At 54.5% G+C, this 22,565-nt stretch overlaps 2 protein-coding genes across 2 annotated transcripts in view; one reads left to right on the top strand and one right to left on the bottom strand.

Annotated features, from left to right (window-relative positions):
* The window catches only part of LOC142068101 (T cell receptor alpha chain MC.7.G5-like), a 532,408-nt gene that overhangs the window by 185,941 nt on the left and 323,902 nt on the right, over positions 1 to 22,565 (top strand). The window lies entirely within an intron of this gene.
* On the bottom strand, positions 16,360 to 17,120 carry LOC142067921 (feather keratin Cos1-1/Cos1-3/Cos2-1-like). Its single transcript, XM_075116930.1, has 2 exons — positions 17,043 to 17,120; positions 16,360 to 16,674 (listed from the first exon to the last, which is right to left on the bottom strand). Exons 1-2 carry the CDS (start codon positions 17,118 to 17,120, stop codon positions 16,360 to 16,362), a joined length of 393 nt encoding a protein of 130 aa, XP_074973031.1.

The raw sequence follows: 22,565 nt of genomic DNA, 5'->3' as shown, positions 1-22,565 counted from the left end.
AGGCTCAAAGAGTTGTGACCATGAAGCAATGGGCTGACTGGAAGCTCATGAAGGCCAGAAAGAGCAAGGACAAGGTTTTGCATGTGATGGAGGAACCGGCCCATGCAGTCATGCACGCTGGGGGCTGCCTGCCTAGGAAGCAGATCCACAGAAGAGGATGTGTGGTTGTAGGAGAGACCCAGCTGAACATGAGACCACAGTGTGCCCTTGAGGTAAACAGGACCAACCACTGCCGTACTGGGCTGTGTTAGTCAAAGTGTTGCTAATAGGTCCAGGAAGGTCATCCTGGCCCTCTGGCCCTTGGGAGACCATATGTGGAGTACTGCATGCAGGTTGGGGTCCCCTCTCAAGAAGGATATCCACATACTGAAGTGAGTCCAACAAAGGCCACCAGGGTGGGTAGGGGGTTGGCAATGTGAGAGGAGAAGAGCCTGAGCGAGCTGGGCCGGACCATCTTGGAGAAGGGAAGTCTCAGGGGAGACCTTGCTTTCTGCAACTGCTTCTTCAGAGGAGACAGGGAAGATGGACATGGACTCAGATTCAGGCCACAGGGAGTACCTTCTTAGAGTGGAGGCAACGGACAGCAGCTGGGACATGGAGACATCTGATTAAGCAGTAGCTTAAAAGAAATAACAAGAACTGGCATGGGTTTCCCAGAGAGGCTGTGCAATCTCCACCCTGGGAGCTGTTCAAGGCATGACTGACTGTGACCTTGAGCAACCTGCTCTAATGGGATTGGTTCTGAGTAGGAGATTGACCTAGACGACCTCTGGAGGTGCCTTCTCACCTACATTCAGACTGTGTAACTCCCACCTTGCCCCTGCCACCCCTGACCCCAGCACACCCATGGGCACAGGTGTCCTCACAGCCACTTTGCCTCAACACAACTTCTAGGCAGTGTGCTGGGACTGCAGAGAGGCAGCCGAGGCAGGCTCTCAGCCTCCTCACTGCCATCCGCAGGAAATCAGTGGCTGGTGTTGCCAGCCCCTGAGCTCGGAGGCAGCTCTGGGAAGCTGGTCCATCTCCTGGCTCAGGGCCCTGCAGCTCCCCCAGGCCGTGCCTGGCGCTGTGCGGGGTTATTGCTGCGGGGGAGTCCTTGCTCACCAGGAGGACGGGGAGAGTCCATTTCCCAGGAGAGAAACCTCTGCCCGTGCAGAGCCACTGAGCGCTGCGGGGCCGGGCGAGACCCCGAGCGGCGCCGGCGCAGGGCGCAGCCCCGGGGCGGAGCTGGCGGCGGCGGAGGGGACGAGGAGAGAAGAGGAGGGGGAGAGGAGGCGGCGCGGCCGGAGCAGAGAGCCGGGGCTGGCGGGGCGCAGCGAGGCGCGGGCGGCGGAGCGGCGGGATGCGGCGGTGCCGGGGCGCAGGGCTGGCGGGGCTGGCCGCCGTGCTCCTGGGTGCGCGGGGCTGGCGGCGGTGGGTGGGGGCCGGGGCGGTGCCCGGGATGTTCCCCAGGGCGCCCAGCGCCAACTCTTCCCACTCCCTACCTCTCTGCCACCTCTTCGTTCCCCTTTCCAAAGCCTCCAAGGCCCCTTTCCTATTCTCCGAGTTGCTTGCCCAGAATACAGCCTTCTGTCCTTCACTGTAACAACCCCTCTCCCTGTCTAATCCTCCTACCTTCCTCCATCCACCCATTTTTTCACCCCTCTCTCCATGAACCTACCATCTCTATCCTCTCTTCCTATTCTCTGAGACCCCTCTCTCATCTATTCCTCTGCCTCCTTCATATCTGTAGGTACAGGGCTGTTTCCCTGCACTGTGCCGTTATTCCATACATCCTCTGGCCTCCCTGTGAATTCAGCATTTTATTGCTCTGGATTCAGCCCTCCGTCCTTCAGTGTAACACACCCACCTCTCCTGTCCCCTCTCCCCCTCACCCCCTCACCATCCTTCCATATATCCATCCATCCATCTGACTTGCGCCTGACTTGCATACTGTGTCTCCATGCCTCTATTTCAAATTCTGTCCTAGAGGATTCCCCTCGCTCCACACACCCACACCCGGATCATGGTCATATGTCCCCATCCATTCCGGACTGGTACTCTCTCACTGCCGCTCCTTCCAATGATTTCTCTGAGAAAAGAGCCATCGGAGCTGGGCGATCTTTGACAACCCTTGTCCTTTCCTTCTCTTTTCTTGGCAGTGGCTGCTGGCAGAGCCCAGGTGCAGCAGGAGCCGTCGGCAGAGACCACCGAGGACACCGGCATCAACATCACCTGCTCACACCCCAACATACAGACCGCCGACTCTATCCACTGGTACCGTCAGCTCCCGGGCCGAGCCCCCGCATTCATCGCGCTCACTTTTAAAGAGGCCAAAGAGCTGCGGGACCCCGCGGGGCGGCTGTGGGTGGCCCCAGACCGCCGGTCCAGCGTCCTGCGGCTCGCCCGGCCCCGGCGCGGGGACGCGGCGGTGTATTACTGCGCCGTGGGAGACACGGGGAGAGGAGCCGGGGCTGCGGCCGGGCACGAACCGGCGCGGGCGGGGCCGGGCGTGTGGGGCGGGGGCGGGGGGACGGCCCCGGGCGGGCCCGCCAGGGGGCGCTGCCGCTCCGCCCGCCGGCCCCGTGCTTGGGGCAGCGGAAGCTGGCGGTGTCACAGCGTTAGTGCCTGCGCGGATTCTAACGCGCAGGTACCGCGTCACCCACAGGTACCGCGCGCCGCCACTGGAACAGAGTGTTGTCGCTAAGAGTGGAAAAGAGTTTAGACCGTTCCACCAGTGGCAAAAGGAGACGTGCGGATAGATACGCATGGTGTCATGTCTCCTGTAAAGGAGGCCCCTCCAGTGCCCCAACACTGAAAGGTTTTTTTTAAGGAGACTGACCTTGAATTTGCACCAGAAGAAAGACAACTTCAACCCCAAACTCCCCAGGAACTTCCATAATACTGTGTGTATTTATTAATCACGTTTAGACCACATTTGGAGACAGTCTTGGAAGCTTTGGTGATGGAAATCCTTTGGATTATATAGAATCAGAAAACACCAAAGCAAGTAACGCTAATTTCAGTCCCTATACCTGCAGCATAGCCTTGGGGAACTGAATAAATCTATCTTTAGTTCAGATTCCCCGAATGCTGTCTGGGAATATTAAGGCTTGTTAGCTGCTGCAGAGAAGCATAATGAATTCTAAACTAATAAAGTACCTGGATGCATAAACAAGCAGGTACAGCCAAGCCAGACAATGTGTAAGGGAAGGTGAGAGAAGAGACACAAGCACGAAGGAAGGAGAGGCTCCCAGGGATGTGGCCCTGGGCTCAGCAAGAATGCTTGCACGTTGAGGGCTGCGCCTCTGTTTCTCCTCTCATTTGCAATGCCAAAGTCCTAATGTTGGTGTAGATGTCTTATGTCTGCTGTGGAGTCCAAGAAGACAGATCCACCTCAGGAGCCCCTTGGAGGGTAAGCTTCAGCGAGAGCCCCTGGCAGCTGCACAGCAGGGTTCATCCCCTCTTTCTTATGTCTTGGGGGAGGGGCATTGTTCCCAGGCAGATGAAGAATAATGCTCCATTTCTCCCTAAGTCTCTCTTGTGAGCCACCTCCTGTCGCCGTGGGAGATCTCAGCTGTCTCTGCAGTCCCATATTTCCCCTTTCCATTGAAAATTAGGAGATCCTGTCAATGCTGCTGCAGGGACTTTAAACTTCACATCCCACGGACATTGTTAGGGTCCTCTAGTCTGTCTCCTGGCAGGCACAGACCTGCTGTGGGCTCCAGTTTCCACGTAAATACCTGTAAGGAGGCTGTGAAGAAGGCAGAGCCAGGCTCTTCTCCCTGATGCCCGTGGCAGGAATAGCGGCACAGGGCACAAAGTGAATTAAAGGAAGCTCTGTCTGAACACCAGGAAACCCCTTTTCACTGTGACACTGAGGGAGCAATGACACAGGACTCCCAGAGATGGTGTACAGTGTCCATCCTGGGAGGCACTGAAAAGCTCTCTGGACATTGTCCAGGACATGTTGTGAGCAGAGGCACAAGAGTGAAGGAAGGAGAGACTCCCAGGGAAGTGGTCCTGAGGTCAGCAAGGGTGTTTTAATGTTGAGCTCTTTAATGTGAGCTCTTTCTCCTCTCAGTAGAAGTGCATAAATGCTCATCTTCCTGTACGTGTGGGCAGAGTGGCCAGGGCCCCCCTGTTGTGGAAGTGCTGAGAATGCCCTTGGCTGAGGGAGCCACAGGTGTTGCTGCTGGAGGAGGGACAAAGCCAGAAGGAGCATTTCAGGCACAGGAAGACCAGGCCATTTCTCTTCCCCGCTTCTTCCTTTGCTCCCCCAACAGAGTCGTTACCAGCAGCTCTGTTATCTCGGGGCTGGGAGGTGCCTTTGTGACACTCTCTCACTCAACAAACAGGCAAGTCGGTCTCAGCATGCAGCTCCGATACCTCATCCTGATTGCCTTTCTGGGGCAGCTGCTGGGTAAGTCCTGCCTTTTCATAAATGAATACTTCCTCCTTCCTTGTGGAAACTCTCACCAGCCTTATCAGGTCCATGCATGGAAATTCTCTTGAATAAGAGGAAAAGACTGGGAAATGTCACCTCGCATTTGTAGTTTTGCACCAGTTGTTTTGAGATGGTCTTACTGTTGGCAAGGACAGGAGAAGAGATGAGAGAGAAGATACCTCAGACCCCTGCTCCTTCTTTTCTTTCCCCTTCAGTCCATCTCTCTCTGCCTCTCTTTTTCTCATCCACCTGCCTCTGCAGCCTCAGGTTTCTCCCATTCCAACACAAATTAGCAGATCCTGCCAAAGCTGCCACAGGGATGTTAAATGTGTCACCTGGCTGTGGCTCTTTGCTGCTTGTCATGGCCTCCGGTTTTCTCCTGGTTGTCAACTCAGCCTGGGATCCCTCTTTCTACCGAGGGAGCTCGGAGCCCTCAGATGTGAGAGCGATGGGGAAGAAGGATGAATCTTTTTATCTTAGCTCCATGGGCCCCTCAACCTGCTGGAGGGGTGCTGGTGCAAGCATGCAATGATCAGGCATGACAGGCAGTTCCCTGGTCCTCTGGGCAGTCAGAGACCAGGCAGGAGGAGCAGGGACACAGCACAGCTCTCCTCAGGGTCCATGCCGGGATGAGAGCTCTGATCTCCTGCCCAAAGCTACTCTCCACATGGCTGTACTCAGGCCTCAGGGTTTTCCTGCAGGGCAAGGGACAGGGAACCTCCTCCACCAGGGCTTTGCATCCACTCCTGGGTTGCTACCCATAGCCTTTCCCACAGCAGAGCTGCTGACCTTCACCTTTCTTCCAGGCACCATGGGGCAGACCACCGTCACCCAGCAAGAAGGACAAGTCACAGTAAAGCAGAGAGACACCTTCCAAACAACCTGCACATACCAGACATCCTACTTTAATGCCTTGCTGTGGTACCAGCAGAGGAAAGGCCAAGCTCCCCAGCTGGTCTCGTATCAGGCAAGATCAGGCTCCAAGCCAAACGGCCGCCTCACCACATCGCTGAACACCACAGAGAAATACAGCCTCCTGGAGCTGGAGGAAGTCGAGGTCTCTGACAGTGCCTTGTACCTCTGTGCTGTGCAAGACACCGTGGTGCAGGGAGCTTCCTTGGCTGTGCCACAAGCCAGGGGAGGGAGGGGATGTGCCTGTGCACGGCTGAGCTTGGCGGAAGGGGCCCTCAGCTCTCTCCTGGCAGTGCTGTTTCCCCATTGCACCCTGAGCTCTGCAGGGCAAGATCCTCTTTCTGAAAGGGGCCGGTGTCCGTGCCTGTGGAGATGGCTGAAGGTGGCTGTAGGGCAGAGCCTGCTGGCAACCAGGATGCCAGGGGCTTGTTCTTAGCCCCTCACACTCAGTGTTAGTGAATTCCTGCAAACCAGTTCCTAAGGAGGAAGTTTAAGCACTGACCAGCCCTACCCAGGGGCCCCTAGAGGGCCTTTGACAGGAATTTCTGGGGTTTGTTGCTCTTTTCAATAAGTAAATACTGAAACTGGATTTGAGTCAAGTCATCGGGTTCATCCAGGTGTTCAGCCAGTTCAAGTGCAAAGGCTGTGCCTGAAGGGCAGAGCAAAGCACACAGAACAGCCACAGTTGCCAAATCCTCCAGGTTTCTCCACATTTGCAGCCAATAAGTGAAGAGACCAACACACAAGTGAAGGCTTCCAACCCCCTGATCTCCTTACAGGCTCCTGAGGGTGAAATCCCTAAGAGAATGGAATGTTTGGCACTGCCTGCTAAAGCCATACCGAGGAACTATGGGAGCCTGGCAAAACAGAGGTTGAGGGCCGGAGACAGAAACTGAGAGATAGAGAAGCACTTGTTTTACGACTATATCCTTGAGGAGAGCTGAGACACTGACCAAAGCAAACATCCCACCTCAGAAGATGCTGAGAACAGGCTGATAACTTCTGTAGTCAAGGAGAACAACTAATTGGGATGTAGATAAGAACTAAAACAAAGTGCCCAGCAGGGGAACTCTCCTTGTGATTATACTGAAAATCAGGCCCACAGGCCAGGAACCACCCCCGCTCCTAGTAAGTCCCTTAACCTATGAGGAGGTGCAGTACATTAAAGTGAGCTGTACTGTTACATCAAAGGGAGAAAGAAATTAACCCATTATTAGCTGAGGCGTGTGAATATTAGCTGCGATTGACATTTTTAACTGTATAAATGCCTAGCAGTTTCTCGGTGCGGTGTGCTAGCTTTGTGGGTTACCACCTAGCACCAATCCTTGCACAAAAGTGACTTGAATAAAATACCGCCGCCCTGTGTGTCGTTTGGCGTTTTGCACACCGGGTTGAACGAACCTGCTTTTCAGGATAACAAGGGGAGCGATCTATGATCATCCGCAGCTCCTACACAGGGAGCGGTGTTGTAGTGATGAGCTGGCACGGCAGCAGGGGACTGTGTGTCTGGGACAAGCCAGACTTGCAGCAGGCTGCTGCAGGGCAAGTTTTACGTTACCCCTTGAGGTGAATTAAACACATATCTTTGCTTAAATAATTGAAAAAGATAAGTAATGAACACTAGATTGGACAGACTCCTACGACCATAAGCAGTTCTACAAGGACTGTGCAAAGGTGTGTCAGGAGCCAATTCCTTACATACACTGGCAGCAGCAGCAGTCCTGTGAGCAGTTCCATGGGATGCCTCAGCCTGACATTGGGTCTATCCTCCAGCACCAGCTCTGCTGCCCAAAGGTGGCCACTGAGCATCACACTCCAGGATTGCTACAAGACAGTGCTGCAGCTCTTTCTTATCTCATCACCCAGGGAAACTGCACCCCCTTACAGGCAGTCCTGTCTCTGGCTTTCCTGCTGCAGCCACTTTAACCTCTTATGAAGTTGGGCCTTCTTGACCTCCATGAGAGATCATTTCTTGGTCACAAATTACCATTGCTGAGCACTTACCATTTTAATTTCCCCTTCACAGCAAATGCTGAAGGTGGGCATGAGAAACGGGGCTGTGCTCTCACAGCTGTATTCTGTGTGGTAGTTTGATGTGCTCAGGCTTGAGGTAACTCTGCCCTCCGTGACATAACGTTTCCTGTCCATTTCAGACATCAGTTTATGCAGGCAGGGTCTTAAATGTTCCCATGGCACTCTACATGAAGGTGCAGTGTTATTGTCAGGGATGTAAGCATGCACGGAGCGCTCTGCTGGCTGGTAAGGTACAAGCTGCACAGACACCAGCCATTGCATTTACATATTCGCAATTTGTTCATCTTGACCACTGTTAAGATCCGCAGGCACATTCATCCTCCCCAGCAGCAACCAGGTGTCTTTTGTCTCGAGACTCATATCAGCAGGTGTCTCATCTACCCCACTGGTAGAAACAAAGAATGCATGACACCCTCCCTGGTGGTCTTTGTGATCTCCTTCAGGGAGACATGGGGGTCTGGAACCAGCCCCCCCAGCTCCTATGCAAGAAGCAATGCCGCAGCAGAGGAGGACTCTGTGTCTCCTACCAGTCCAGCTTCCTGCAGGCTGAAAATGCTGAGGTCTGCACAGAGGACTGACCTTGAATTCATAAAGTTCCTCCCAAGTTTATTTGCCGGTAAATACATTCTCTACAAAAGAAAAACAAAACAAAACAAAAAACCCAAACCCTAATAGCCGCTGAGAGGAAAAGGAGACTTTGTATCAGCATACCAGCATTTCAGTTCACGTGTCTGCGTTGAACTAGTTGCCTCCCCTCTCAGTAGCTTTTCCTGCCTCCCCTCTTGGGCTTTGCTTGTGAGGAGTTTGAAGATGTGCAGGGTCAGAGAGTGGGTCATGTCTCTGCCGCCAAACCAATCCCTGAGCACAGCCTTGGGCAGGGGTGTTTCAGTGGGCCCATCACCTTCCTGCAGCAGTTCCACAGGTCCCCTTCCACGGGGGGAAGATCCTCTCCAACCCCTCTGTGGGTAAAAGCAGTAATTTGGAAAGCTTCTGGCCACCCTTGGGACCCTCAGGCAGCAGCCCCAGCCTCTCTTCCTGCCGTCCCTCTCTCCTGCTTCCCTCTCCCTCTGCACAGCAACTGTGCCAGCCTTCAAGGTCATCTTCTGCCGAGCTGCCTCCCAGCACAGCTCCATGCAGAGCAGGAGGAACATCCGTCCCCAGGAGGACACTGTGATCCTCCCCCTGGCCTGCTGCAGTCCCCAGGCTGCTCCCTTGAGGACACCAGTGACCAGGCTCCCCAACCTCAGGACATGCTCAGGAGGGCATTTCTAGGGAGAGACAAAGCAAGGCAGGTCACTGGCTCTGGAGCTGCCTTCCACAATTCCCAGGAATAGTGTTGGAAAGGGCCTCGAGGCAATGTGTCCCACACTCCCCTTCCTCTGCGAGATGTGAAGGCCCCTCTTTTGCCTCCACTCTGATCAGCCTAGATCAACAGCTTGCTCAGTGACCGCTTGGGAGAGTCCCTGTAGTGCAGGGGCCGCCTCAGCCAGTCCCTCACATCTCTCCAAGCCAAGCGCTCTTCCCCTTGCAATGTCCCATAAGAAGGAGCTGCAAGCCCAACAGCATGGCGGAGAGGGTACCAGCTGAGATGGCCTTTGAGGCAAGGCCTCATCCTGGAGCAAAGGGTGGAGAAGGAGCTTCCCTCATGTGGTCCTCAATGCAGGAGGAGGCAAGAGAAGTGGATGAAGGAGCGAGGAGTTGTACTTGCTTTCACAAGGGTTCTGCACTTGCCGAGGTCCACCGGCATCCTTTGTGGAGGTAATAATCTTCTCCGTGCTCATCCCTTAATCAAAGTGTCCCAGCTAATGACGCAGGCCGTGTTTTGATTTCCTGCAGTGCTACCTTTTAATTTTAACCTTTCTACCATGCTGCTTCATTCATGGAGTGCTGGGATGATGAGCCCAAGGATTTCCAGGACAGAAACACATGAGTGTGGGCAGCAGATGCAAACCAAGTGCCAGAGGGTTCCTGTGCAGGCAAACAATGTGAGGCCGAGTCACTCTGGTGGGGTGCCTTGTGTCCCTGTTTGCTAGGAGGGGCTCAGCTGCTTCTAGCCCTGCAGTCCTCAGCCCCACACTCCCAGGCTCCCATCCATTGGGTCATGTCACACCCTTCTCGCTCCCTCCCTCCCTTCTCTCCTCCCTACCTCTTCCCTCCCTGGCCCCAACACACCCACGAGTCCATTTCTCCACACTCACCTCGCAAAGGCCTCAGGCTCTGGGCTGCGGAGAGGCACCCGGAGGGAGGCTCTCATCCTGGTCTTTGCTATCCCCATGAAGTCGGGGGACACTCGTTCCAGCCCCTGAGCTCTGGGACTGGGATGCCTACCACCTCCAGATGCCATGGCCGCTCAGCTGTTCCAGGCTAAGAACGTAGCCGTGCAGACTCAGCCCTGGTGCAGACTCTCCAGGTGGGCTTCTACTTTCTCCTCTGTCATGGTTTCAGCTGGGACAGAGTTAATTTTCTTCACTCTAGCTGGTATAGTGCTGTGCTTTGAAATTAGCAGGGAAAAAAAATCCTGTTGAGATAACACACAGATGTTTAGGCTGTTGCTGGGTAGCGCTTATACTAGTCAAGGACATGTCCAGCCTCCCATGCTCTGCTGGGTGCACAAGAAGCTGGGAGGGGAGGGGGCACAGCTAAGAGAGCGGATTCAAACTGACCAAAGGGATATTCCATATCATGTAACGTCATGCCCAGTATGCTACCTGGGAGGGGCTGGCCGGGGGAGGGAGGGAGCAATCGCGGCTCGGGGACGGGCAGCGTCGGTCGGCGGGTGGTGAGCGGCTGTATCGTTCGTGTTTCTGCGTTTTTTTTCTGTTTTCCCTTTCCTTCCTTTTCCCTTTTATTATATTAACATTATTGTCATTATTATCATAATCATTTATCATCATCATTTTATTGTAATCATTAAACTGTGCTTATCTCAACCCACAAGTTCTTTTGCTCGTCCGATTCTCTTCCCCATCCCACAGGGGTGGGGGGGGGGATGTGAGCGAGCGGCTGCGTGGTGTTCAGTTGCCAGCTGAGGCTGAACCACGACATCCTCCTCTGCTGACGGAGGGGTTTTAGCCTTTTCCCACCTCTTCTTCTTTTGGACCTGCCTCCTGGGCTGGGCTGGAAGAAGGAGAGGGTCCAGTTCCCACGTGTCAGCACTCCTGCTTCCTAGCAAACACGACTGCAAGCACAGGGGCTGTTTCCCAGATAACATCCAGCACGGATGGTGCAGCAGCCCTGGGCAAACCTGGACATTCACCGCAACTCGCCCCCGTGGGATGTCTGAGCCAGCCCAGAGTTTCACAACAAGTTTTGGTTGGACTCTTGTTCTCACCTCTTGACATCACCAGTGAATGGAAGGAATTGCACAGCCACGGACACGCAGATGCACGTCAAAAAATGCTCACACCCACACACACAGGGTGCACACACGTGCCCATCCCCAGGGTCACAAAGGTGTTTGTGGTCACAAGCATGCATGTACGCAAATGCACATGGGCGCTTGTACACATATAAGAGTGGAAGCACACCTGTGTACCTGCACAAACACAAACACCTGCACTGAGAACCATGACTGTGGGAGTGATAATCTCCCAATCAACCCTGAACTTGCGCAGGACTTGCTGCTCCAGCTAGACCCCTATGACTTGACAGGGCCTGATGGGCTTCGTCCGAGGGTATTTAAAAAGCTGGCTGATGTCATAGCAAGAACTCTCTCACTGATTTTTGCTCTTGGAAACCTGGGGAGGTCCCAGCTGACTGGAAGCTGGCAAGTGTTGTCCCAGTCTTCAAGAAAGGCAACAGGGAAGACCCCGGCAACGATAACGCCCATCAGTCTCACTTCTCTGCCTGGCAAATTTATGGAGAAGGTTATTCTGGGAATTACTGAAAAACACTGCAAAGACAACGCAGCCATTGGTCCCAGCCAGCATGGGTTCACGAGGGGAAAGTAAGATGTAAGAAAGATGTAAGCTTTTTGGATTTCAGTAAAGCTTTTGATACTGTCTCTCACAGTCTCCTCCTGGACAAACTGTCCAGCATAGAGCTGGATAAACACGTAATGCAGTGGGTGAGCAACTGGCTGACAGGTTGGGCTCACAGGGTCATAGTAAATGGGGTTACATCGGGCTGGTGGCCAGTCACTAGCGGGGTTCGGCAGGGATCCATCTTGTGGCCGGTACTGTTTAGTCTCTTCATTAATGACTTGGATGCAGGACTGGAAGGAATACCAATTAAGTTTGCTGATGACTCAAAAATGGGAGGAGCTCTTGACACTCTCAAGGGCAGAAAATACACGTGAATGAACCCCCAGTTACACTGGAACCCCTGCGCCTGCACACACATTCACCCCAATACTTGCCATCACGTGAGAGTTCACACATGCTTATATGCACTTGCACACTCATACTTGCAGGCAGATATATATGCAAGCTCGTGTACAAACACAGATATATATGTGCTCGTCTGCAGACACAGATGCCCGTACACCGACACGCACAGGCACACTGACAACACACACACACTTACTTGCTCACCTGCAAAAATGTGCATGTGTACAAACATATGCACATGCACACACTGAAGTGCACTTGGTCACACACACACGCACTGGCAGACACTCACCCTCACGGGTGCATTTGCAAATGAACGTACCAATGCGAGCACACAGGCACAAATGCACCCACAGGCACAGACGGATGCCCAGGCACACGAGCAAGCCAAGCCTCCGCACACACTCTCAGAACCAGGGCTCCGCTGGCCAGCTCTCTGCCTCTGTGCCCCTGACAACTTTAAGCAAGTCCTTGAAAGCTCAGTGCTATGAAGGTAAATAGGCACCAGCCATCCCTGGTGGATTTAAGGACAGCAGAAGGCTTTGGGGCCTTTGTGGGTTCGACAAAAGCTGTTCAATTGATTGTGATTTCACTACAGGAGGAGAGAAGGTGCATTGGGGTCCAAACTGCAGGGCCTTTTTTGAAATTCAGCCCGTTCACCTCCAAAGTCCATGTATGAGAGATAAAAATCAAAGCTAGAGACCATCCCCATTGCTGCAGCTCCGGGCGTTCTCCACTTTGCAAGCCTTGCAAGCTCCAGCCCATCCCTGGTGATGCGTTGTGTATTACTTATTTTGTCCCAGAGATAGGGTGAAAGCTTGGGTACGCCTTGTAGAGACATGTTTGCCAAGACCATGTCTCAGAGGTAGTCAGAAGGAGAAGTGCAGGGCTGCCCAAGGGCTTGAAGGGCTGAGGTCTGCTGAAGACGAGAGCCATCCCCTGACTGGACAGTTCTTTGTCCAGCTGGTTCCCAGGAAGCCTGCATGGCTCGAGCAGCTCACTCAGCTGTTCAAAGTCCATGTTCTTGGGCTTCAGAAGCAGAGAGGGAAACCTGGTGTCTGCAATGGCAGAGGTCCCTGTCTTGAACTGGCAATGGATCCCTTCTCCAGGCTTTCCTTGGAGGGGTTTCCAGACAGCACCTCAGTGGTGGTGTCCTGAAGCCCAGGGCAGCACTAGCAGCAAGGGGTTGTCCATTTGAGTACTTGAAGGGTTGGATGGAGCCTGTCTGCAAAGCAGAGGGCAACAACATGCGGTGTGTTGTGGTTAGGCTGTGTCTGTGCCTCCCCAGCCTCTCTGCCAGTGAGGAAAGCTCTTGGGACATATATGGGTGTGACATTTTCAGCCAAGTCCAAGCCCAGGCACTTGGGACACAGGAGTGGATACTCAGCAGAAGTAGCCTACCTGCCTGAATTGCTCCTCTGCTTCCCTCAGTATCCACGGATGGTAGTCGCTGGAGGGAAAGGCTCTTGGCAGGAGACGTGAGAGCTCCTGTGATTGATTCCCTGGTGAAATTAGCACAGGGAAGGAAAAAAAAACCCTTTCTTGCATTGCATCTAGGAACTGCCTGAACCTGGAGCCTGCAATATCAGACTGTTCAGGTACGTGGATCAGACTTTGGTAGCTTATAGGAAGTGGGGCTTGTGGGAGAGATTCCAGCAGAAGCCCCCAAGGCAGTCAGGGGAGCTTGAGGACATGACACACTGAGACAGGAGAACAAGGCTCAAGGCAGACCTTATGGGTGTCTACAGTTATGTGCTGTGAGGGTGAGGAAAAGATGGAGCCAGGCTCTTCCCAAAGGTGCACAGTGGTAGGACGAGAGGCAACAGGCACAATTTGGAACCTGGGAAATACCATTTAGATATTAGAAGCTCCCTTTATTTTAAATATTTTTTTGACCCTGAAAATTGTCAAGTACTGGAATGCACTGTCCACAGATGTTGTGCAGGCTCCGGCCTTGGAAAATTTCAAGACTTGACAGAGACAGCCCTGACCAGCCTCATCTAATGAGACCAGCTCTGAGGCGGGACTTGGAATGGGTGATTTGCAGAGGTCTTGTCCAACCTACACTATGCTATGCAAAGAGTAAAAGTAGTGTGGCAGGTTTGTTTCTTAAAGGCTAGGAGTAAGGAGAGGACAAATGCAGATTCCACTGGTTCTGAGGAAACTGAGAGTGGAAGGGTTATGGCCAAGTGGAAGGACTGCTTGCTTGGGTTTGAGTGTGGGTTTTTCCCCACAACAAGCGTTTCAGAAGCCGTTTTATGAGATGGGATGGGCAGTGTGGCAGGAAACTTCCTTTGTTGGTTCCTGAGATAGCTTTTGGAGATAGAGGGAGAAAGGCCACCGTGCTGGGGGTGCTGAGTGGGGCAGTTGGTGTCTGGAGGGTTTGGGTGCATTGACCATTGTGTTTGTGAGAGCTGCAGCCTTGGGGTGTGCTGACAGGAGCTTGGGGCTAGACACCGTGCAGGAGCCAGGAGAGGCCACCCCAGCCAAGGCTTGAGGATGGAGAGATAGAAGACGCAGGCATCAGGGAAGGAGAGACTGCCAAGATGTTTCACAGGAGGATGTGTCAGAGCGGTTGGTCACCAGGCACAGGCCTATCCCCTTTATACCCTTCACCTAAGGAATGGTAAAGCAGAGAGACACCTTCCAAACAATCCCCGCCTACTAAGTCTCCAGTTTTGATGCTCTGCCCTTGTACCAGCAGAGGAACGGCCAAGCCCCACAGAATATCTCGTATGAGGCAGTAGCTGGCTCCAAGCACAGTGGCCGTCTCACCACATCGCTGAACACCACGGGGAAATACAGCCTTCTGTGGCTGGAGGAAGTTGAGGTCTCTGACAGTGCCTTGTCCATCTGTGCTGTGCGTGACACGGTGGTGCAGGGAGCTTCCTTGGCTGTGCAACAAGCCAGGGGAGGGAGGGGAGGGGGTGTGTCTGTGCAAGGCTGAACTCAAGGGAAAGGACCCTCAGCACTATTTCCTCAGTGCAGCCAGAGATCTGCAGGCCATGATCTTGCAGGAGGGTCCCCTGTCAGTGGCCTGAGAGGATGGAGGAAGTGGTGAAAGTGCCTCAGGTTCCCTTGACTCCACCATGGGTTACCTGGTCATTCTGCACAAAGGCTCTGGCGAGGTGATGCGCAATGAAGGACGTTGGGGCTCTTTGTGCAGTGCTTCCTTGCTGCTCCTCTTTGCTTTCTGCATTTTCCTGCTGCACGCTGCTTCTTCAGGGTTTCCTGCAGGCCTGTCTCCTAGAATGCCTGCTCCAGGGTGTGTCCCTCAAGAGGTCAGAGTTCAAAGATGGAAAACATAAATTATGTGCCATGCGGCAATCATCCTTCCTGGGATTAGCTATGATTACAACAATTTTGGAAAAGACTCAGAACTACCCTGTGGACCCTCCAGTTGCTGCGTGGCCATGTGCTGGGATCCGGAGGACCTGCTGTCCCCAGCGCACTCTGCCCACCCTTGGAACCCTCCCCATGCCATACCTCGCGGCCTTCCCCCAGCCCCGCCTCATTTCTTCTGCAGTGGGAGCAGGCTGTACAGCTCGATCCAAGATCTCAGTGGGGGAGCAGACCACCAGGCAGAGGTGGGCAACAGGCCCTGCCAGGAGAAGGGCTGGCCTTGGGGAAAGCTGCCTCGTGGCTGGGGGAAGGCCAGGCATGACAGAGCAGCAGTGGGAGGTTGGGCACTGGCTGCTGCCCTTGGGGTACCCTGTGTGGTGGGATCTGGGGGTGTGTGAGGGGCATGAGGGCCCTGGTGTGTGGCCTGGCCAGGCTGATTTCATCATCAGCCTGGGAGTCACCTCAGCCCTGTGAAGGCAACTGTCTGGGAGGTGGAGGTTGTATAGGATGTATAGGATGTATAGGTAGAATTCCCCTCTTTACAGGCTTGTCATCTGCTGACCTCTCAGAGCCTCCAGCAGCACTGGGCTCCTCACTGGGGGATAGCAGTGGTCAGTTCCCCTCCTGCAGGACATGATCCGAGGCCAAGGGGCCATATCTGAGCAGAGATGCCAGAATGCAAGGCTTGATCTCCACTGGCCGTGGAGGATCTGAGTATGTCATCCTCAGCTCCAAGAGACAGTGACTGGAAGGACCCCACTGCCATCTGTCCCACCCTCCCATTCTGCTGGGAAAGATGAAGAGTCCACTTGTGCCCTCACCTTCTCCCCCTGCCAACAAAGGCAATGCCTTCCATCCTTGGCAACACGAGACAACATCCACCAAGGAAAGGATTATGTGGAGGCAGAGGCTGGGATGCAGAAAACTTTAATGACCCTGAAGGGGAAACGGGTTCAATTCTAGAGGATGCTGCCAGTGCAGGGAGAGCACCAGCGGCTGCTGAAAGTCTGTTCCCATTGCCCATGGTGAAGATTCCGCAGGGCATCCATCTGCCTGTCCCACAGAGGGAGAGGGGTCAGCAGATGCCCCAGGTTGGCTCTGGGAGTTTTAGCTCAGAAGACAAGAAAAAGATGGGAGGGAGTGGAAGGCAGGAGATTTAGAGTGTGGCCATGTTTGAGAGGGCTCCAGCTGCCCTCCTTTTGGGTGGGAGCACTGGACGTTCAGCCTCTCTGAAATCAATGGCCAGGAGCTCTGTCCTCAGTTTAGCAAGAGCTTTTGGGTTCTGGGCAATCCTTGTCCAGGCTGTCACCCGTGGCTTTAGCAGGGGGGGCACCTTCTGCCACAGTAGCGGCTGGTAATGCAGGAGAGGTCAAAGCCCCCGGAGGAGATGGGCACTCCATCACAGCTCAGGATGCTGCCAACAGCAGCGGAGGTGGACGAGCCCACCACGGTGCTCTGTGGGAAGGAGCTGAGGATGGGGCCGGGCAGGGTCACCACCACAGCCGGGGGCTCAATGACGACAGTGGAGTTCTGGCACTGCCTGACACAGGGCTCATTGCAGCTGTTGGCCAGCGGGGTCGGGCCGCAGGGCCGGCATGGCAGGCACTGGCTGTAGCAGGACATGTCTCTGGGCTGGAGGTGCACCTGGCAGACAACGCAGGGAGGAAGCAGAGCACAAGGATGGGTGAGGTGCAGCTTATTTCCCTGTCACAAAAGAGGCAAGGTACTACTGTGCGAGGACCTGAAAGCGGTGCCAGAAACCACACAGTATTCCTTCCCCTACAAATGACAGCCTTGCCCACGGACGCCCTCTCCTAACTTGTAAACCAATGCCCCCTCTGACATGTCCCAGCCTCTCTCTAGCAGGCTTCCTCCCCACTTCTCTCTCCCGTGGCATGATGCTCCAAAGCCTGAGCACAGGCCAGAGCCAGTAGCAGCTCAAGTGTCCATCAAGGAGAGATTTCACTTTGGAAGAGGAGAAGAAGGGGCTCAGGACTCACCTGTTCCCAAGGAGAAGGAGGCAAGAGAAGTGGATGAGAGAGCGGGGACTTGCTCTGGCTTTTATACCTGCCCTTCATTGCCGCAGGAACACAGGCACCCTTTGCAGAGGTAACAATTTCCTGATAAGCTCATCTTCAATGCAGACTGTCACAGCTAATGATATGGGCTGTGCTGTGATTTCCAACACTGCTGCCTTTTCATTGCCAGGTATAGAGCATGCCCATTCCCCATTGAAGGCTTCTTGTGAGTGCTGGGATGAAAGGCCCCAGAATTTCTAGGGCAGGAATGCAGCAGTGCTGGCAGAACTCAGTTCAAGTGCTGGACGGGTCGAGAGCAGGCAAGTGAAGTCAGCCTGGGTCACTCTGGTGGGGCTGTTTGAAGCACTGTTCTTAGGAAGAATTTCCAGCATTCCTCAGCTGGACACTCAAGGGTTCCTGTGCATGAAGATGTACCCTGTCCTTCTCTTTCCCTCCCGCATCAGCTCACCTCAATGGTCACTCTTTTTACCTTCCCAGGTGTGTGGCTTGTTCTGCTTGGTTTTGACCCCATCCGGTGTAACAGCACCCTCAGGAAAAATTGCTGGCCCATTTTGACTAGTCCCCACTCTGTGCAGCCTGGGAGTGCACAAACAATGCCATGGGCATTCCCAGGGCCTCGTCCTGCCCCAGAATGCTCTACCATTGCTGCAGTTGTCCCCACGTGTTCTCACCAGAGGCCATGGTTGCATCTCTGCCTACCTGTCTCCTTGTCTTCGTGTGCAGCTGTGTTGTATAAACACATGTCGGAGCTCAACTCCGCGCACGATTCCACACCCATGTGCATGAATATGCATGTGTGTGTCCTTGTGTGTCAACCATCAGGAGGGAATATGCTGCTCGCAGCGGAGACACTCTCCACTGCTCTCTCCACTAGCACCACAGAGCAGCTGGTTCCCAGGGTCAGAAGGACCCTGAGTGCATTTCAACAGCGATGGCACCTGCCAACCATGGGCTGGCCATCCCTGAGTGGATCTGCTTTCACTACATATCAGTGGTGTCTGGTATGGAACGCAGACCCCTCTCATGTCCAAGCCAAGGCCAAATGTACTTGTGCACCTCATCGGCATGATGCTGTGTCAGGCAGAGGCTGAGACCTTGCACCAAACAGGGACTGAATGAAAGGACCCAGGAGCCTGACGTTGCTGTGTTCTGAGTAGAAGGGACAGACCCTGTGGCTGAGTGTCCAGAAGAGACCCTCTTTCCAGCAATGGACCTGTGGAGAAGGAAAGGACAGAGGACATTCCGACTGGAGACCAGAGGGAAATTTTTCACACTGAGAACAGTCAACCGTTGGAATAATCTCCCCAAGGAAGTGGTTGACTCTGCCATGTTAGACACTTTCAAGAGTCGTCTGTACAGGGTGCTGGTCCGTCTTGTTTAGACTCTCCTCTTCTTAGAAAGGTTGGACTAGATGATCCCTGAGGTCCCTTCAACCTGTGATTCTGGGATTCTGGGATTCGGTGACATGTGTGTCTGTAGTTTAGAAGGACTTTTGACACCCTCTCCCATTCTTCCTTTACAAACAAACTGGCATTGAATGAGTTCATTAGGAGCATGATAAGGCAGGTGGAAAATTGGCTGGACTACCAGGCTCAAAGAGTTGTGACCATGAAGCAATGGGCTGACTGGAAACTCATGAAGGCCAGAAAGAGCAAGGACAAGGTTTTGCATGTGATGGAGGAACCGGCCCATGCAGTCATGCACGCTGGGGGCTGCCTGCCTAGGAAGCAGATCCACAGAAGAGGATGTGTGGTTGTAGGAGAGACCCAGCTGAACATGAGACCACAGTGTGCCCTTGAGGTAAACAGGACCAACCACTGCCGTACTGGGCTGTGTTAGTCAAAGTGTTGCTAATAGGTCCAGGAAGGTCATCCTGGCCCTCTGGCCCTTGGGAGACCATATGTGGAGTACTGCATGCAGGTTGGGGTCCCCTCTCAAGAAGGATATCCACATACTGAAGTGAGTCCAACAAAGGCCACCAGGGTGGGTAGGGGGTTGGCAATGTGAGAGGAGAAGAGCCTGAGCGAGCTGGGCCGGACCATCTTGGAGAAGGGAAGTCTCAGGGGAGACCTTGCTTTCTGCAACTGCTTCTTCAGAGGAGACAGGGAAGATGGACACGGACTCAGATTCAGGCCACAGGGAGTACCTTCTTAGAGTGGAGGCAACGGACAGCAGCTGGGACATGGAGACATCTGATTAAGCAGTAGCTTAAAAGAAGTAACAAGAACTGGAATGGGTTTCCCAGGGAGGCTGTGCAATCTCCACCCTGGGAGCTGTTCAAGGCATGACTGACTGTGACCTTGAGCAACCTGCTCTAATGGGATTGGTTCTGAGTAGGAGATTGACCTAGACGACCTCTGGAGGTGCCTTCTCACCTACATTCAGACTGTGTAACTCCCACCTTGCCCCTGCCACCCCTGACCCCAGCACACCCATGGGCACAGGTGTCCTCACAGACACTTTGCCTCAACACAACTTCTAGGCAGTGTGCTGGGACTGCAGAGAGGCAGCCGAGGCAGCCTCTCAGCCTCCTCACTGCCATGCGCAGGAAATCAGTGGCTGGTGTTGCCAGCCCCTGAGCTCGGAGGCAGCTCTGGGAAGCTGGTCCATCTCCTGGCTCAGGGCCCTGCAGCTCCCCCAGGCCGTGCCTGGCGCTGTGCGGGGTTATTGTTGCGGGGGAGTCCTTGCTCACCAGGAGGACGGGGAGAGTCCATTTCCCAGGAGAGAAACCTCTGCCCGTGCAGAGCCACTGAGCGCTGCGGGGCCGGGCGAGACCCCGAGCGGCGCCGGCGCAGGGCGCAGCCCCGGGGCGGAGCTGGCGGCGGCGGAGGGGACGAGGAGAGAAGAGGAGGGGGAGAGGAGGCGGCGCGGCCGGAGCAGAGAGCCGCGGCTGGCGGGGCGCAGCGAGGCGCGGGCGGCGGAGCGGCGGGATGCGGCGGTGCCGGGGCGCAGGGCTGGCGGGGCTGGCCGCCGTGCTCCTGGGTGCGCGGGGCTGGCGGCGGTGGGTGGGGGCCGGGGCGGTGCCCGGGCTCTTCCCCAGGGGGCTCAGAGCCAACTCTTCCCACTCCCTACCTCTCTGCCACCTCTTCGTTCTCCTTCCCAAAGCCTCCAAGTCCCCTTTCCTATTCTCCGAATTGCTTGCCCAGAATACAGCCTTCTGTCCTTCACTGTAACAACCCCTCTCCCTGTCTAATCCTCCTACCTTCCTCCATCCACCCATTTTTTCACCCCTCTCTCCATGAACCTACCATCTCTGTCCTCTCATCCTATTCTCTGAGACCCCTCTCTCATCTATTCCTCTGCCTCCTTCATATCTGTAGGTACAGGGCTGTTTCCCTGCACTGTGCCGTTATTCCATACATCCTCTGGCCTCCCTGTGAATTCAGCATTTTATTGCTCTGGATTCAGCCCTCCGTCCTTCAGTATAACACACCCACCTCTCCTGTCCCTTCACCCCCTCACCATCCTTCCATATATCCATCCATCCATCTGACTTGCGCCTGACTTGCATACTGTGTCTCCATGCCTCTATTTCAAATTCTGTCCTAGAGGATTCCCCTCGCTCCACACACCCACACCTGGATCATGGTCATATGTCCCCATCCATTCCGGACTGGTACTCTCTCACTGCCGCTCCTTCCAATGATTTCTCTGAGAAAAGAGCCATCGGAGCTGGGCGATCTTTGACAACCCTTGTCCTTTCCTTCTCTTTTCTTGGCAGTGGCTGCTGGCAGAGCCCAGGTGCAGCAGGAGCCGTCGGCAGAGACCACCGAGGACACCGGCATCAACATCACTTGTTCGCACCCCACTATTGATGCAGACTTTACCGTTTGGTATCGTCAGCTCCCAGACCATCCGCCCCTGGTGGTAGCGAGGGGTGTCCAAGGCACAAAACCAGTGCAGGACCCCGCGGGGCGGCTGTGGGTGGCCCCAGACCGCCGGTCCAGCGTCCTGCGGCTCGCCCGGCCCCGGCGCAGGGACGCGGCGGTGTATTACTGCGCCGTGGGAGACACGGGGAGAGGAGCCGGGGCTGCGGCCGGGCACGAACCGGCGCGGGCGGGGCCGGGCGTGTGGGGCGGGGGCGGGGGGACGGCCCCGGGCGGGCCCGCCAGGGGGCGCTGCCGCTCCGCCCGCCGGCCCCGTGCTTGGGGCAGCGGAAGCTGACGGTGTCACAGCGTTAGTGCCTGCGCGGATTCTAACGCGCAGGTACCGCGTCACCCACAGGTACCGCGCGCCGCCACTGGAACAGAGTGTTGTCGCTAAGAGTGGAAAAGAGTTTAGACCGTTCCACCAGTGGCAAAAGGAGACGTGCGGATAGATACGCATGGTGTCATGTCTCCTGTAAAGGAGGCCCCTCCAGTGCCCCAACACTGAAAGGTTTTTTTTAAGGAGACTGACCTTGAATTTGCACCAGAAGAAAGACAACTTCAACCCCAAACTCCCCAGGAACTTCCATAACACTGTGTGTATTTATTAATCACGTTTAGACCACATTTGGAGACAGTCTTGGAAGCTTTGGTGATGGAAATCCTTTGGATTATATAGAATCAGAAAATACCAAAGCAAGTAACGCTAATTTCAGTCCCTATACCTGCAGCATAGCCTTGGGGAACTGAATAAATCTATCTTTAGTTCAGATTCCCCGAATGCTGTCTGGGAATATTAAGGCTTGTTAGCTGCTGCAGAGAAGCATAATGAATTCTAAACTAATAAAGTACCTGGATGCATAAACAAGCAGGTACAGCCAAGCCAGACAATGTGTAAGGGAAGGTGAGAGAAGAGACACAAGCACGAAGGAAGGAGAGGCTCCCAGGGGTGTGGCCCTGGGCTCAGCAAGAATGCTTGCACGTTGAGGGCTGCGCCTCTGTTTCTCCTCTCATTTGCAATGCCAAAGTCCTAATGTTGGTGTAGATGTCTTATGTCTGCTGTGGAGTCCAAGAAGACAGATCCACCTCAGGAGCCCCTTGGAGGGTAAGCTTCAGCGAGAGCCCCTGGCAGCTGCACAGCAGGGTTCATCCCCTCTTTCTTATGTCTTGGGGGAGGGGCATTGTTCCCAGCCAGATGAAGAATAATGCTCCATTTCTCCCTAAGTCTCTCTTGTGAGCCACCTCCTGTCACCGTGGGAGATCTCAGCTGTCTCTGTGGTCCCATATTTCTCCTTTCCATTCAAAATTAGGAGATCCTGTCAATGCTGCTACAGGGACTTTAAACTTCACATCCCACGGACATTGTTAGGGTCCTCTAGTCTGTCTCCTGGCAGGCACAGACCTGCTGTGGGCTCCAGTTTCCACGTAAATACCTGTAAGGAGGCTGTGAAGAAGGCAGAGCCAGGCTCTTCTCCCTGATGCCCGTGGCAGGAATAGCGGCACAGGGCACAAAGTGAATTAAAGGAAGCTCTGTCTGAACACCAGGAAACCCCTTTTCACTGTGACACTGAGGGAGCAATGACACAGGACTCCCAGAGATGGTGTACAGTGTCCATCC

This window comes from Phalacrocorax aristotelis, chromosome 23 (genome assembly GCF_949628215.1).
Source record: "Phalacrocorax aristotelis chromosome 23, bGulAri2.1, whole genome shotgun sequence".
In the NCBI taxonomy this organism is placed as follows: domain Eukaryota; kingdom Metazoa; phylum Chordata; class Aves; order Suliformes; family Phalacrocoracidae; genus Phalacrocorax; species Phalacrocorax aristotelis.
The sequence above is the reverse complement of the archived record's forward strand: the minus strand, read 5'-3'. Positions and strand labels throughout refer to the sequence as shown.